Raw genomic sequence first — 17,617 nt, 5'->3', positions numbered from 1 at the left:
TCAGAACGATCAAAAAACGGTAAAAATTAAATAAAATTTGACATAAATCGTAAATCAATAATGTTATATATCAAAATAATAATTTTTGGGTCAAAGATTTCAAATTTATTAATAAATTTTTTTTTTATGCGTAGCTTCGACGCGTATAACGCGCGCTTATGCGCGTATACGCGCGTTTAAGGTGACTATACGCGTACAAAAATTTTTTTTTTCAAGTTTTAAAATCTTCAAGACAAACACATTATCTTGATATATTACTCTACTTGATATTTTTATAAAAATGGTTTTTAAAGGAGGTTGATACATAGAGAAAAAAAAACTGAATTTATTACATTCATTTTATTATTTACATTACAATTAATTTAATAACTTTATCTGGTAACGGTTTTCCTCGATAGCTCTTATGTTTTCTAAAAGATATGCTTGATACTTTTGGATCTGATCTTACTATAAGGTAGTGCATCTGATTCATCATTGTATTTAACCTTGAAATTTTTGCCGTGTGCTTAAGTCTAGAATTTCTTATCTGTTTATTTAAACTCTCCAGTGCATCTTCCGAATATACCCCGACTGGTAAAGGTAATTTATGTGATATGGAAGAACTATGAAGCAGCAGTTTATGTACAGTGGGAGGCATAACATACCAGTTGTACAAACTCACTATACGTTTAGCTGTTTCAGTGCAGTATAAATCTAATTCATTGATATTAATAGAATATCCACAAGATATGGTTATGAGAATATTATGCAATCTTTCAATTATATCACAATCAACTTTAGTAATTTCAGAAAAAGCTTTACTATTTTTAAATGCTCTTCTGGCAGTATTGCCGTCATTGGTATTTCCAGACCCAGTTTTAGGCATGTCAACATATAAGCTTAACCGTTCCCTGAAGAGTTCCTGAATCTGTTTTTTTTTTAAGTCTACAGATAATTTTTCCTCAATTGTTTTTGGCTTATACTTTTTAATTTCAATTTTATAACTCAAATGAAGAATAAATTCCAAGCATTTTATCCAGCAATGCAAAGCTGAAATTCCAAGCCCCAAGGCTGACTCATTCTCAGTTTTTGCTTTTAATAAATCAATATTGTTCATTTCGTTGGGTTTAGCATTGCAAACATTGCAGGATTGAGTGGATTTTGTCTCTGTAAGTGCATTAACTACTTTATTATCAAACATTGTAAGATCAACTCTATAGCTGATATTAAAGGTCACCTTTCTTCCTGCAATATCAAAAACTTTGCAAAACGTCTTTGAGGTATTTATTTGATTTTTTAGATCTGATTCTTCTTCTCTGGATAAAATTGGACTCTCTTTTTTATATTGTAGATGAAGAGGTCTACAAAAGTGACAACTTGAAGGATTTGCATTTTTCCAAATTTCGCCATCTTTTACTTTGAGCAATAAAGGCACAAAAGCTGTACTAAAAAGATTTTCTTCACTCTTAAGTTCTATACTTGTGATGCTTGTTTCAAAGTATTTCTGTTTATAAACACTTTGGCTTGATGCTCCATCAAAACCAATCTTTCCATATAAAACTCCAAATATTTCGTTACCTTGACCACAATTAGGCATATCAATCATATCAGTTATTCTACTCACAGTGTGATCTAACATGCTTTGAAGAGTACACTTTGCAGAAATTTCAGAAAAATGTATATTCTCAGGATAACATTTCAATTTTTCCACCAAAATATCGTGCAAGGTAGGATAATTATGTACATTGTGAACAAGAGCTGAGTTTCTGATCATTTGATATTGTTTATCGCTGAGATCAGTGTTCATTTTTAATGCAAGAGCTTCCTCTACACTCATAATGATGGGAAAGGTTTTATCCAAAGTTTTATCAACTTTTTCTATCTCTAAAAGATTTGAGATATTGTTTTTTAAAAAAGAAGCTTTTTTTTTTTCTCCAGCAGCATTTGCACTTTTTGCAGAAGCTAAAAATAGAGCTTCATGATGTTCAGTGGCTAGTTCTTTTATTTTTTTTCTTTTGCTTTGCTCTCCAAGAACATTCCATTGCTTATGGGGCCTTCCAGAACCAAAATGACAATTTTTATTGTTCATAAGGTTTCTTTGAAGCCAACGATTTTCTTTTTGTATAAATGTATCATAATTTCGTCCACATTGTGTTAGTTTTCTCTTCACCTTTGAAATAAATATAACTAAAACAACCTTTACTTTATTTAAGTTTTCTTTGCGAATTTCTTCAGTATTTTTTATTTCATTAAGTAAATCCTTCCATAATCTTAATTTATCCACTCCTAGTTCACGTATCTTTGGGATAAGATCTAATCTTTTCATTGTTATTGTTTTTAAGAACCATCAATATCATAAAACTAATAAATCAGAAACATTTTAAATTACATTATATATTTTTTTACTTTACACTGTTTAAAATTTTATTTTGTAATGGCTTTAACAATTGTCACATTGTTACATCCTGTAATAACACTATTTTACTAAGTTAACTTTATATTACAGGAAATACTAAAGTTGTTCAGTCAAGCTTTTTCAAACATGTTGTACCTATCAAATAATACTTTTAAAAATGGCGGAAAACGAGGTTTTTAAGTGTTTATCAACATTTTTATTTCTTTAATAACTTCCAATACCGCAGGAGACCGCAGTAATCCCTTTATAATTTAAAAGTAGAAATGTTAATTAACTAGAAAAAATGTATATATTTTTGGAACTCGGTGGAACATTTTTTTAGCTGATATATAAACAGAAAAAATACAATTACTTGCAACCTTTTTTTTAGAAAAGTCTTTAAATTTTAACAAAAAAATTAGACTTTTTTTTACTTTTGAGTAAAGTTGAAATATATAGAGCCAAAAGATTATCTTTAAAATAAATATGCACTTTTATTTAAATTAAAAATACTCTATTTTAGTTAAATAAAAATCTCACATTTTTCAGATTTCTTTGAAAATAATATCAAATTTTTTTACTTCTTTTAACTATAAAATACAAAATAAAAGTTTTATGAAACAATTATTTATACTTTTGAAATAAAAAATTATTGCAATTTAATATTATTTAAAAAAGGGCACTTAACTTATAGAAAAGTTGTGAGGGGTTTATTACCATTTTTTTGCTGTTTTGAGTCACTGTGCGTCGTTCGTCCGTTCTCGGACTAGAAATGAACCTTCAAATTTTTTAAAATAGTAGTACCAAAATAGCAACTAAACTTCAAATATATATATACTGAATGTTACTAAAAAAACAAAATTTAGCATTATCAACTATTATGTATTTTCACATGAAAGTTGAAAGCGGACATCTTATCTAAATAACGTGGTGTTTTTTTTTAAGATTCAGCATAACTCACATTTGAAATTCAGTTTTTGTTTAAATGGCATCCAATGTAAAAAAATGGAAAGGTATCAATAGAAAAGTAAATGCACTTTTAGATTCACCAAATGAGGATGAGACAGTTGTTGAACAGCATGTTATTGATTTTTCTCTCCTTACAGAAAAATCAACATCGCCTGGTTCTACAACAGTTTCATCTTCACTTGATGACTTATGCTCAGAGAATAGTAACAATGAATTATTGGAGAGTATAAGTATGTCAGACAATATTTTTTTATGTGATAATGCTTACTTAACTGATGGCTATTATCCGAACAGTAGTGAATCTGACAGTAACAAAACAGATTGTTACAGTAGTAATGATTCTAATGAGGGTGAAATGTCATCATTAAATAATGAGCTTGCTCAATGTGCAATTAGAAATTGTTGGACTTGTTCATCTGTTAATGAACTTTTATCTATCTTTCGTGAAAATGGTTCTTCTCTTCCTAAAGATGCAAGGACTCTTTTTAAAACACCAAGAAAAATACCAACAGAAAGAAAATGTGGTGGGGATTATGCATATTATGGAATATATAAAGGAATTAAAAGTGTTCTAAGTGAAAAAAATGTTGTTGGTAATATCAAGTTGTCAATAAATATTGATGGAATTCCTCTTTTTAAATCATCAAGTATGCAGATTTGGCCAATTCTTGCATGCTTTGATAATTCTGATATATTTATTATTGCTATCTTTTATGGTGATCATAAACCAGATAATATTAATGAATATTTGTTAGATTTTGTTAACGAATGGAATGAATTAAGACACACTGGCATTATGTTCAATGGAGACCAGCTAAGCATAGAGATTAATTCTTTTGTTTGTAATGCACCTTCCAGAGCCTTTTTAAAGTGTATAGTCCCTCATTCCAGTTATTATTCCTGTGAAAGGTGCATTATTCATGGAACACATGAAGAAAGAGTGGTATTTAATGAAGATGAACACTTTCAATTGAGAGATAAAATTACTTTTGAACAGTTTGGATATCACAATAGTCATCAATGATCAATGTCACCCTTAATTGGAATAGGAATTGATTGCATTTACTCTTTCACACTAGATTACATGCATCTTGTATGTTTAGGTGTAATGCGTTGCATCTTAAATTATCTGAAAAAAGGACCAGGTGGGAAAATATCTGCTGCTCAAATTTCAGAAGTATCTCAAGTATTGGTTGGTAATAATAGATGTATACCAAGTGAGTTTGCTCGGCAACCTAGAAGTTTAAATGCCTTGGATAGATGGAAAGAGACAGAATTTAGACAATTTTTGTTATATACTGGTTCAGTTGCATTAAGAGGTATAGTATCAAAGAAGTTGTATGAACATTTTTTGGTCCTAAGTATTGCAATGACCATATTATTAGAGGATGATGACCATCTACGTGTTCCATATTTAGATTATACAAGTGATTTGCTAAAGTATTTTGTGAATGAAGCTAAACATATATATGGCAACACATTTACAGTGCATAATCTTTTGCACTTAGTTGATGATTGTCGTAATCATTCATGTTCTCTTAACAGAATATCGTGTTTTCCTTTTGAAAACTTTCTTCAAAGAATGAAAAGGAACATACGGAATTCTCTAAAAAAGTTTGAAAACGACAATCTGAGTACCAACATTTTTTTTGGAAAATTACCTAAAAAAACTTTAGAAACTAAAGTTTCAGCCAACAGAAAAGATAGTTGTTTTTTGCTCCATAACTCTTCTATTGCTTTTGTAAAGGCTAAGAACAATAATGGTACCTTTCAATGTAATGTTATTGCTACTAAATATTTAGACAACGTCTTTTATACTCCAGCTCCATCAATGCAGTTTAACATATAATTGTTTCACACCAAACATTTTAATAAAGTTGTTCAAAAAACATTAAGTTGTGCAGATTTTCAAAGGAAATGTGTTTGTTTGAATGAAAAAAGAGGTTTATCAATATTTCCATTACTGCACAATAATGAAAGAATTTAATTTAATTTTTTTTCTGAACTTGATATGTAGATCTATAAATTAGTTTACTTATATAAACAGTTGGGAGAAAAACTTCTTTCCATGTCTAGAACTCTTTTATATTTGTTTTTATTATGATATAAAACCGCTTTAGCTTCTATTATAGTAAAATAAGTATGTCTTGGTGCAGAGCAGTATGGTTGGAAGGGTCAGTTGAAGAAGAGCTGACAATCCCTTCAGTGTGGATTGAAGGAACTCCAAATGAAAAGCGTTTTGTACGACGGCCTAAAGGTATTAATGTTTTAAAAGCATGTAAACAGCAGCTAATACCTCAGAGTGATTGGTTTTGCTTTCCGCTCCTTAAGGAAAAGTGTTGTCATAGTAAGTATTGTGATATTGATATTTTCTCGATCCCATTTATATGTAAATGATCTATAAAATTTATATATATATATATGTATATATATGTATATATATATGTATATATATATGTATATATATGTATATATATACACACATACACACACACACACACACACACACACACACACAAATATACATTCAATTACATGTATCAATAAAAAATTTAGATGACAGAGCAGTATGTGAAGCTTTTGATTTCACAAGTGAAATCAAAAAGAATCTGAAGCACCTTCAAATAAGAAAGAAGTTGAAAATCAGAACATGACTAAAACTCGAAAGATAAATATAATACGTATGCTCTATTGTTTAATTGATTTATGTTGTTTGCACTTTTTTTGTTTTCAAACTTGTAGTGTATATATATATATATATATATATATTAAATATTTATATATATTGAGAATATTTTTATTTATTTAGCTACATGTCCTAAAAAGCCCACTTTTAACAGAGTTAGGTCTCGATCTCCTTTTAATGTATCTTCCCATACATTAAAAGGTGCAAGTTTTAGAACTGAATGTCTAGATTTCCTCTTCCTGTTTTCATTTTTATTTTTTTTTTTAATTTTAGTTTTAAAAAAAAAAGCCAATAAACAAAAGACATATTGTAAATATTTATATAAAAATAAGCCATTAAGTTGTTATTGTTTTATTGTTAAATTTTTTGTATTCAACCTTATTTAATTTCTAATAAAACTTAGCCACAACAGCATCACAGCTGTTACACAAATTTGCAATACAATTCAGATTATATCTGGAAAGATAAAAATGCAAGGAGCATAAAATATTTAATCAAATTACATATTGTTATGACGAGCACTCATGAATTGTTCAAATTCCATAATAATTTTTTTTTATAGCAAAAGGTACTCTCCTGATATGCAATTAAAGCCAAAATTTTAGTATTTCCTTAGTATTTCAAGGTTCAATCCGATAATTTTTTTGATGTTTATGTGATTAATATTAATATGATAAATGTCTTTAGAACAATTCAATGTTTATTTTCAGAGTTCCAATATAAAGTAATTCATTTCCTCACACAAATTCTTGAAGAGCAGTGTAAGATTGGGGCACACTATGAACCAGAGCATTCTTCATATCATGTGAAGAAATTTGATAATTTAGAAGAATTTGAAAAGTTTGATGAGGAACTTTCTGATGTAATAAAATATCAGCTTCTAGTAAGTGATAATGTATGTATGTATGTATGTATGTATGTATGTATGTATGTATGTATGTATGTATGTATGTATGTATGTATGTATGTATGTATGTATGTATGTATGTATGTATATGCTTTAATAAGAAAAATTTCTAATATGTAATAATGTGTATTATAATAATGTATCATATTAATTTAAGAAAAAACAATTAACAATGGTTGGTGGCAGTTCCTTTCATGCAAATGTCAAAGCCATCCTCTTAATGTAAGTTTGTTAAATATTGTTCTTTAAAACCTTAGTTGTTAATACCTTGTTTAAAATCTTAGCTATATAAAATTATTTTTTTGCCTTTAAAAAATTTACTGATATCAATATTTTATCATATTTTTAAAAAATAAAATGACGTGAAAAAACAGGTCATTTTTAGTTTAAATTATCCAAATGCAGTAAGAAATTTTATCTTAAAACAAAATTTATAAAATAGGCTTATGACCAACAAGTTGATGGCTTGTTACAACATGGAGGGTAAACACAAGAAAGCCCTCAAGAAAACAAACATAAGAGTAATTACGGGTACATTATTTTCACATTTTTAATGTATTTATTAATAAAAATGGTCTATTTAGTTTTGAGAAAGTATTAACAATTTAACAAAGTTTAAATATATTTTAAAGATATGCTCGGTCCTTTGGATATATTTGATGTCTTATATAATTAGGCAAGTTAACTTGTTCTCATCTTAAAGAAAAGTAAAATTTCGTTTAAAATTTTACTTGTTTATAATCAGTTAGTATGTAATTATTTTATATTTTAGATTCTATGACGAAGTACACTATAAATGAAGTGCACCATTCAATTGGCAATGTTCTGAAACGTGCTCCTGACAGAAAAGATGGTGGTGGTCGTGGTGGTGGTAAAGCTGTTTAAGAGGAAGACTTTTTCCATAATAAATCTTTATGATCCCACATGAGTTGTTTTATTTATTTTTATTTGTGTGAGTCATTTTACATTAGTCAAGTAAAAGAAAAACTAAAAAATAAAGGTTCTTTACTCAAAATATAATACAATACAGATATAATAAATAAAATATAATGCAAGAATGGTTTAATTTGCCTTTGTTACTTTTGTTCCAAATAGGCTCAAAATCTGTTTTTTTCGTATATACGATAACGTACAATAAACGATCTTATTGGACATATGTCTAAAAGATCGTAAACTGTACGTTCTAATTCGGAAGTCTTTCAGTAAATCCATTATGAACCAAAATCGAGCTTAAAATTTACGTACAATTTGGACCGAAATTGTAAGTCCAATTTGAATATACATTGTACGTTCAAATTTGGACGTCATTCAGTATTTCCAATCTGAACCAAAACTGAACTAAAATTGTACGTTCCGTCCGGACGTACAATGTATGTACAATGAACGTACCCGTGCCCGCTGGGATTAAAAACAGACCGCTGAAGTTATACCAAAAGATTCAATACTAATATGAAACGTAAATAACTAATTCATACATACCAAACTGCACTTTATATAATGTCATTGTTATAAATACTCGCTTATTCCGATGTGTTTCTGCATACATTTTCAACAATAATACGAATCTAAGGCATCTTAAATTATATACGCTAACAATTTACTATTATTGGTAAGATATAATTAAATATTTCATCAAATTGTTTCTCAATTTTTCGCTACATGCACGTTTAAATGTCAAAATCCTTACCGGAATTTAAAAGCTTTTCAATTCTTTCTAGTTCTTAAATAGTTGTAATAATAAATGCTAACCCTTTTGTATAAGACCGTGCCCTGTCCAGTGTTCAGATGTCGTAATACATTTTGGATTATCTTAGAATGCAGTTTTTGGATTTCTTTTATTCTTCGATTGAACTCTCTTGTTGATTCTTGTTAAAAATGTTAGAAAAAACCTAAGTAATAAGTAAATGCAAGTGCAGTAAATAAATAAAGCAATCTTGATAAAGAATATTAAATAATAATTGGTAAAACGCTCAATAGTTAGTAAAATTTATTTACCTGTTTATAAACTTTTGCACGCTACTATATACATATAGTAGCGTGCAAAAGTTTATAAACAGGTAAAATTTTCAAGTTTTTTTTGTCATAACTTTTTGACTTTTGACTAAAAATGAATAAAATTTTTAACAACTTTACCTTATAATGGAAGGAAGAAATTCAAAATTTATTGAAAACATATCCGTGCAAAAGTTCATAAACAATTCCTTGCCCCATTAAGAAAATCAAAATTTCATTAAAAAAAACGTATTTATATTAAAAAATAATTTACCGGATATAATATTTACCTGAATTTAAAAAATAATTTGAAAATCTAAGTAATCGTAAAGAGAAAAGGAGAATTTAATTACGTGCTGTAGAGAAGAAGATTCCTTATTAGAAAATTTCTGAGTTTTATGATGTACCTAAAATCAACAATTAGTGTACTAGTTAACAGATATAGAGACAAAAAGACACTTGAAAATAAGCATTGTCCAGGCAGGCCAAAGATAACTACAGAACATAAACATAGCACTTTAGTAAGAAAATCAAAACAAGATCTCCGCAGAAGTGCTGTCAAATTAAATAGCATTTTGAGCAATAATTGTGTTATCAAGTGCAGCGTAGATACTACCAAACGTCACCTGCGTCAGCATATTTTGTTTGGTCATTGACCTACCAAGAAACCATTGGTATTATTAAATAATCGTTCAGCCAAAATGAAATTTGTTAAAGATCATTTGAATTAAACTTTAAAACATTGGGGAAAAGTCTTATTCAGTGACGAATCAAAGTTTTGTATGTTTGGTAGCAATTGTGTCAAGATATTATCAAGAATGTTATGCTGCCACATGGACAGGACAAAATGCCTCGTGGTTGGATTTTTCCAGCAAGACAACAATCTGAAGAAACGTGCAAATTCCATCAATGATTTTTTCAATTTGAAAAAATTCCTACTTCGGATTGGCCTTCTCAAAACCAAGATTCAAATCCAACAGAACATCGTCAATATTTCGATCGTCAATTGAAAGGCGAAAAACCGACCTATGAAAATGGTTTATTCCAGGTGGTTTCGGATTGTTGGGCAAATAAACCTTATAGGTGCTCTGATCAACTTACGTTGACTCTATACCTTGTTGTTAAGACATGTTAAAATCTAGAGACTTTTCATCAAAATACTAATATGCTGTGATGAAAAATTGTTGAGGAATTAGAAATAATATCTCTTTTTTGAATTTTTTCACTTGTTTATAAACTTTTGCACGATTATGTTTTCAATAAAACTTGAATGTCTTCCTTCCGTTACAAGTTATCATGTTTTTGAGTAATTTACTTCGTATTTCCACTAACAAAGCAAGACTTGCCGAAGAAGCCAGTGGTGATATATTATAAACACACACGCACACACAGATATGTATATGTATATATATATATATATATATATCTGTGTGTGCCATGAAATACAAATCAAAAATATGTAAAAACCGTTACAAAATTACAAAAATTACTGTATCGTGTGCTCTGACGTCATAATAGAAAAAAGAGGGGGAAAGGAAATAAAGAAGGAAAGAAAGGAAATAAATAAAGGAACATAGAAATAAAGAAATAATGAGAAAAGAAATAAAGAAAGAAAAAATAAGGAAGAAAGAAAGATAGTATTAAATAAAGAAGGAAGAAAATAGAGAAGGAAATAAAGAAAGAAAAGAAATAAATAAAGAAAACAATTAAGAAGTAAAGAAATGAAAGAAAGCAATAGAGAAATAAAGAAAAGAAAAGAAAGAAAAGAAAAGAAAGAAAAGAAAAGAAAGAAAGAAAGAAATAATTTAGGCCTAGTCGTCAGTATCAAATTTCGAAAGAAGAAATTTATTTCTATGCCTGCATTTTGAAACCAATTTGTTCTTTTTATTCAATAAGGTACCTTCATGAAACATTATAATCATGCACTTCTCATGCAGGCATAGCATGCAACATTTTGTGGCCGGGTTGTACGGTTTGCAATGTTTGATAATCTTCCACTTAACAATAGGTGTGAAATTTTCTTCTTTTATTTTCCATATTTCTTTCGATAGTTCTGTGTCGTTCTTGTATTTTCCAATATAAAAGGATTTTTGGTGGTTTGCGTATCTTAGTTTGAAAGGTGTTTCGCTGATGCCGTTATATGTTTTTTCTTTCATTTCTAAGTTGCTGGAGAAGATGATGGCTTGGTAGAGTATGTTTTTTGTAAGGCAATTCTGATGTAAAGGACACTTAGTTTTATCGATGCAATTACAGGTTTTTTCTCTAATATTGGGGTTTTTTTGCTGGGTTTTTTGTGGAATGTTTTGGTTGTGGGAATTTATGATGTCTTTTATGCTTGGCATGCAGCTGTAGCTCACTTAATGTAATTTCTAATGAAAATCTTATGGAGTTTGTGGTTTACTGGAAAATGTTTGTTGACCAGGTTTAAAAACCGCTTTCCTATTTTTGTGCAAACATTTTTACTGTAAGGAGGATTGAACCAAATAATTTTTCGCTTACGGCTTTTGTTGTTAACAGGTTGTAAATTGGGGATGTATCTAAGCTTTTGGTTGTAGCCTGATTTTTTTAAGGCTTCCTCGTACATATAAGAAGAATTTCTGAGGATTTTTTCGCTAGATGAATAGGCAGACATTCGTAGCTCAATGGAATGGGGGATCTGCTTTAAAATGTTAGGTGGATGGTTGGATTCAGCATGAATATAGCTTAAAACATTCTCAGGTTTACTATAAGGTCGGAAAGAATAGTCATTGAGGTTTAAAGCGACGTCAAGATAATTGACTATTTTCAAATTACATTGGATGGAAATAAGTAAGCCATTGTCTTTGAAGATTTGAACAAAGTGCTTTTTTATTCTTTCTATTTGCGTGCCGCTGGTGTTTTTAAATATAGCTAAACCTTCGTCTCAATATAATCCAAAATCAGCTTTGTTGTAATGTTGCGATAGTTGGAAAAGTAGAAAAATACCAACAAGTTCACAAACCTCGGCACCGTCAAAAGCACCCATGGTAACATCAAACAAACCGCTTTTCTTTTTAACCCAAACTTGATCATTATTGAAGAGTAACGATTTTCTTGCGTGTTTGATAATCATTTTTTGATAATTATTAATTGTTATGTGTTTCTCAGCAAAGCTAATTGCGTTGTTTAAGAGATTTTCATTGATTGAAGGGTAGAAATCATTTATGTCAAAAATAAGAAACTTATACAGGTGTTTTCCAGTGATTATCTTAAACCAATCAGTGACATTTTGCGTACATGTCCATTGGTTGAGACCAAGTATATGTTTGATACCATGGTTTATTTTTGATAGTATATTTTTACTGATTCTTCCAATTTCATTTTTAGCAGGATTTAGTAATCTGACTGTAGGGTTGTTTATAAAGTTCTCTTTGTGGTCTTTCAGGGTTAGTGTTTTATTTGATTTTCGTATATTCATTATGTCATCATTTAGCTCTGTCTGGAAGTTGGATCTTATTTTATGAAACTTGATGTTTTTGACTAGATCTAATAAATCGTTTTCAAAAGGTGCCATTTCTTTGATTTGTTGCGGGCATTTCTCGGTGTTAATTCCGAAAGTTTCAGACCTATTGTTTTGTTTGTTCTTTAAATCTTTGTTGTTATAAAAAATTGCTTTCCATCTCATTCTTTTTATCATCATTTCTGTTTTCTTTAGCAATTGTAATCGGGAATTTTTTTCAGATGGTATTGGAATATTTTTGATTGAGTATCTAAAGTTTATTTTCCCCATTGATTTGACGACTTGAGTAGAGAAATATTGCTATTTCAAGTTGTATTATTTTCAAATACAATATATACATATTATATATATATATATATATATATATATATATATATATATATATATATATATATATATATATATATATATATATATATATATATAATATATAATATATATATATTTGTATGTATATACATATAAATACATATCTATGCAAATTATTTAATTATATATTCAGATGCAAATTTGGTACACAAAAGTCAGGTTCCAGACTCCTTCTCATATTAAAAAAATCTTTGTTTTCAATGTTTTAAGATTTTTTTGAAAATGTCTTGAATTTTTCAATCAAGGAAAAAGCTGTTTGGTCTTGGAAAATATAACAAGACAGAAACTTGTTATGCCCTGTAAAAAGATTTACATCAAGACGCAGAGGCTTAGCATCACGTGAACAACATAACTATTTAAAAAGTTAATTATTTAATGTTTTGTTAAAAGTAAAAATCGGCTTTGTTCAAAAACAAATTAAGAATATTTCAAATTTTTTAATTTTTATTTTGTTGTATGGAAAAAATTAAAGCTGGGAATTTAATCATTTTTGTAAGAGTAATGGAAGAATTAAAAACAAGAAAACTGAATTTTTTATCCAAAAAAAAAGCATAAAAAAATTGTTGAAACTAATAAACTTGAAAAATTCGATAAGCTTTATTAAAACGAATACCAAATAATGTTATAAACTTGAGAATCAAATTTAAAAGTTCATAAAATTGTTTCCTCAAGTTTACTCGAGTTTTTTAAATATATCGAATTTCAATTTCGAACTCGCAATGTCATATTATTAATTTGTTTTCACAAAGATCATGCATTCCCCTCGTGCAAAGAGGATTATTCATAACTCTTACGAGAGCGAAAAACTGCAAATTTACCGACAACAAGCTAATCAAGTTACTTTCGATGTTTTTTAATTAGAAATGTTGAGTTTGTTACACAGATTATGAAAATACTCCCCCATAACTTTTTAACAAATACACCATAAATAATTAATCGGTTGGAATAAAACAATTTTCCTCCGTTCTATTTGGATAAAAAAGAACAACAGAACGCTCGAAAAAAAAAAGAAAGATTTAGTAAAGTAAGCCGCCCTATTTTTACATTAATTCTACTTAAAAAGCTTTTGTTAAAGGATTATTGCGTTGATGTCAACTGCAGCAATCGGTTAAAAGCTGGCGTACATAAGTTTTAAACAATACCGTCAGAATTCAATTTAGAGATTTAAAGCAATGAAGAAAAAACACGCTTTCTTTATTGTGCTGCTTCTTATAACGGTTATACTTTTTAGCAACCAAGAATGGAGCATATTTTTGAGCGAAGTAATTATCTTACCGGATAAGTACAATCCTAACAATGATAGCATTAAATCGATCCTGCTATGGAACGATTTGTTTGGTAAAGAAAACTGGAGTTTTCCAAAAAGTGCTACGATAAACTTTAAAAGTTTAGGGTGTCAGGTCGATAATTGCTTCGTTACAACAAACCGCGATTTCGTTTTACTAGCTGACGCAATCGTTTTTCATATCAAAGGAAAGCTTAACTCGAGACCCAAAGGAAAACCTGCCAACCAACGATGGGTATTTTTAATGCACGAGTCTCCTTGCTCGAGTAACTACAAGTTTCTTAAGAAATGGGACGGAGTTTTCAACTGGACTATGACCTATAGGATGGACTCAGACGTGCCAATACCTTATGTGCACACGTGTCAAAAGCGTCCAAATAAACACAAACTACTGAAACAAGACATATTGGGCAAAAAAAAGCGCTTAGCAGCGTGGATGGTCAGCAACTGTTACACACAAAGTCAGAGAATGGAATATACAAAAGAGTTGTTGAAGTACATGTCTGTAGATGTATTTGGTGACTGCGCGTCTTACTTTGGTCAAAAAAACAAATGCGAAAGAAGTAAAGAAAGCAGCTGCATGCAAATGATAAGCGATCAGTACAAGTTTTATCTGAGCTTCGAAAACAGTTTTTCTGTAGGCTACGCCACTGAAAAGTTCATAAAAGTTCTCAATACTAACGCAGTCCCAGTAGTTCGAGGCGACGCCAATTACACATTTCTTGGGCCTCCAAACTCTTTTATCGACACAAAGAACTTCAAGTCTCCAAAACATTTGGCTGAATACCTGTTGAGCCTGGATCAAAACGACAACGATTATTTGGAATTTCTGAAATGGAAAGAAGATTACGAAAGTGACGATTGCGGACCTGGAGAGATTGTACAAAAACGCTTTTGCGATTTGTGCGAAAAGTTGAACTCTCCAAATATGGTCAGAAGCTATTATGTGAGTATATACGATTGGTACTTCAAGTGCAGAGAACCCGATGATCTTAAGATGCAAATATAAGACAAGAGTTTGCTAGGTTACTCACATTTGAAGGAACTGATGTATTATCAGTTATACACAAGATAAAGGAAACAGCAAAAGCTGTTTGTAGTACAATTTGACAGTTTACAATGACCGATATTCGAGTTTGTTAAGTTTAGTTCCACAGCTAAAATTACAAAAACTAAAATTTGTTTGGAAAATTTTTCTAAATTTAATTTTGGGCAGAAATGAAATTGGAAACATAGCTACAACGGAAGGAACTTTAATGGTTTATATGCATGTAACAATTTTTTATTTCCAAGTCTGAATTGATATAGAGGGTCGATCATAATTCTGAGCTTTTTCTAATCATGATTACCAACATCTTCTTCATCTTCAAAAACTTCAATTAATATACAACACATTCACAATCTCTTAAAAAAGAGAACCCTTCAAGTTTTAATGATTACTCAAAAAATCAAACAGATTGAGTAAGCGCACGGTCTGAAATTAGCACATGGTTTGAAAGTGCATGAAATTTTCAGAGAACGTTTTCTTTGAGAACATTTAATTTTAATTTGCAGTAAAATAATCTTTTTCTGTTTAAAAATCTGAAATTTCAAATAACATAAATTGAAAGCGTTTAGTTACAGAACTCTAGCCAGAAACAAACTATAAACTTATTGGGGTGGGTAGCTTAGTTCACCAGCATTTGAAATTGAAGATTTGACAGTTTAAGTATTTATCAGCATGTGATGTTATCCATCAGCAATTAATAATTTGAGTATAATTTAAGCATTCCATATGCTAACGGAACTTAGCGACATTATAAAAAAAAGTAAATATTTTTCCTAGGTTATAAATAATCTTCAGAGTTTTAGCTTGCAGTTTTAACTTTGGTAAAGTTGTAGTTTTTCATTTTCTGGTGAGATTCTGGTTTTAACACTATGATGACTTATTTCTATTAACTAAATAAATTGCGAGATACATAAATGTTCTATTTTATGCTAACTTATCTATGGTTAACTACTCTTCGCTTGTCAATAGTTTAAGCTGAATAAACCATTTTGGCTATACAAATAAAAAAAAAGAAGGAAACATTGTTGCATGGTAATGTGAATTGGTTTTTCCTCATAACTTTAATGATGGTGCTCTAAATAACCACACCAGCTATTGGTGATATAGGTGCAGCTTTACAAATGACACTTAGTCTATCTGAAAATAATGACATGAAGAAGTAAGTAGCCCGAAGATTGTCAACAACTTTTGGTCTTGGGAGTGAAATAACAAATGAAGATGTAAAAAATAACTGGATCTCGTATTCCGAAATATCGCTTCGGGTATTGAGTTTTTAATATATCATGAGTATTTAATATTCAAAAACCATCTTATCTAAGCTAACTATCATTAATGAGAAGGTTAAACTTCCAAATATCTGAGAACTCAAAGTTTGTGAAAAATCATAAACCTTCTTTCACCTTTTCTTTTCATTCAGCTTTTTTTTTTCAGCTTTTCATTCAGGTGGCAATGTTAAATTTAGGATATCAAAACCCAACTGCATTAAGAATTTTCAAGTGATCAAAGATTAGTTAGCTGAGACATTTCCTCTGTGTTCAATAAACGGGTAGTGAAAAAGACAGAGGCTTTGTGCTCTCTGGAGTTGATGAAGGATGATTGTTTAGCTACTTTGACAAAGTGTTGGCTATAAAGTCGGTATAAATATAGTAGTCAGAGGCAACCAGGTATGGAAAAAGTCTGAAAGAATTGATGGTACTTACAGGTACGAGTGACATTTAAAGCAGTGATAATAATGTTCATAGTGCCACAGACGTTGATAGATCTGCTAGTGAAGGTGGTGATGACTCGTCTACTTCTTGTGTTGACACATCAACGAATTTGTGAGGTTATATAATGTGAATTTGTATGTTGTGTTTCTTAATGGAGAAAAAGAAGAACAAACATTCAACTTTAAGTGACAAGCAGCGCTACACAAGGCGTAATTTATAGTGGACGTCTGATAGATGTCATGAAGTTCCTGATCAGATGTTTCCCGGAATGACCTGATGTTGTTGCGCTCATTGCTGATATATGCAGATATGTATGTGGTTTGTATGTATATTGCTTTAGTTTTACAATTTCAATTCTTTCAACGATTTAAAAAAGTAAAATTGTAGAACTAAGCGGTGTTTTACGGAAGAGTTGGTGCTTCTCACTTTTTGACGCAGTAAGGTTTCCCTTACAGAATTATTGGTTTAAGCAGACAGTTTTCTGGCTATCAAGTCAGTTACTGATGTTCTTAACCCTCAAAATATTTTAGGCACAGGATTTGGAGTCAAAGTTTCACAATCAATTTTTATCTCAACAATACTTTCTGATTTTTTTTATTGTTGATTTATAGTCTACGTTTTACCATCTGCTGTTAGACACACTTTCTTACTAAGGATGTTGCAGAATGGCCAAATTCAGCTTCTTATCGAGTCTTGATGACCAAATATTCAAACATTAAATATTGTGAACAACAGTGCTGAGCGAGGCGTCAAACTCAGTTCTGATTTCTTAGCAACAGCCAAAAGTGAGTTATATCTGA

At 29.9% G+C, this 17,617-nt stretch overlaps 3 protein-coding genes across 4 annotated transcripts; all 3 read left to right on the top strand.

The window, feature by feature from the left end:
* The first annotated feature begins 3,359 nt into the window (after positions 1 to 3,359).
* Positions 3,360 to 5,158, top strand: LOC149886303 (uncharacterized). Its single transcript, XM_090093857.1, has one exon. The coding sequence runs from the start codon at positions 3,360 to 3,362 to the stop codon at positions 4,365 to 4,367; it is 1,008 nt and encodes a 335-aa protein (XP_089949983.1). The 3' UTR covers positions 4,368 to 5,158.
* A 138-nt stretch (positions 5,159 to 5,296) lies between these two features.
* LOC149886302 (uncharacterized) lies at positions 5,297 to 7,858 on the top strand. 2 transcript variants are annotated; one of them, XM_090093860.1, is made up of 6 exons: positions 5,297 to 5,690; positions 5,900 to 6,024; positions 6,740 to 6,912; positions 7,094 to 7,158; positions 7,379 to 7,467; positions 7,709 to 7,858. In XM_090093860.1, exons 2-6 carry the CDS (start codon positions 5,994 to 5,996, stop codon positions 7,819 to 7,821), a joined length of 471 nt encoding a protein of 156 aa, XP_089949986.1. In that variant the 5' UTR covers positions 5,297 to 5,690; positions 5,900 to 5,993; the 3' UTR covers positions 7,822 to 7,858. The 2 variants fall into 2 exon arrangements, with proteins under 2 accessions (XP_089949986.1, XP_089949984.1); XM_090093858.1 differs by lacking the exons at positions 5,297 to 5,690; positions 5,900 to 6,024 and having other exon boundaries at positions 6,177 to 6,912.
* Positions 7,859 to 13,596: 5,738 nt separating this feature from the next.
* LOC145184522 (core alpha-(1,3)-fucosyltransferase-like) lies at positions 13,597 to 16,120 on the top strand. Its single transcript, XM_080060217.2, has one exon. It carries the CDS (start codon positions 13,948 to 13,950, stop codon positions 15,067 to 15,069), a length of 1,122 nt encoding a protein of 373 aa, XP_079916343.2. The 5' UTR covers positions 13,597 to 13,947; the 3' UTR covers positions 15,070 to 16,120.
* Positions 16,121 to 17,617: the final 1,497 nt, after the last annotated feature.

Source organism: Hydra viridissima, unplaced genomic scaffold, assembly GCF_058129835.1.
Source record: "Hydra viridissima isolate aposymbiotic clone 2 unplaced genomic scaffold, HvirCarnegie_v1 scaffold_7, whole genome shotgun sequence".
Classification (NCBI taxonomy): domain Eukaryota; kingdom Metazoa; phylum Cnidaria; class Hydrozoa; order Anthoathecata; family Hydridae; genus Hydra; species Hydra viridissima.
This window is presented reverse-complemented; position numbering and strand designations above follow the sequence as displayed.

Bases quoted from the DNA above. Each gene is read 5' to 3' on its own strand.
- LOC149886303 (XM_090093857.1), top strand. From the start codon at position 3,360: ATGGCATCCAATGTAAAAAAATGGAAAGGTATCAATAGAAAAGTAAAT.
- LOC149886302 (XM_090093858.1), top strand. From the start codon at position 6,700: ATGATAAATGTCTTTAGAACAATTCAATGTTTATTTTCAGAGTTCCAA. The intron at 6,913-7,093 runs GTAAGTGATAAT...TATTAATTTAAG, and splicing joins TAATAAAATATCAGCTTCTA to AAAAAACAATTAACAATGGT. The intron at 7,159-7,378 runs GTAAGTTTGTTA...TTTATAAAATAG, and splicing joins GTCAAAGCCATCCTCTTAAT to GCTTATGACCAACAAGTTGA.
- LOC145184522 (XM_080060217.2), top strand. From the start codon at position 13,948: ATGAAGAAAAAACACGCTTTCTTTATTGTGCTGCTTCTTATAACGGTT.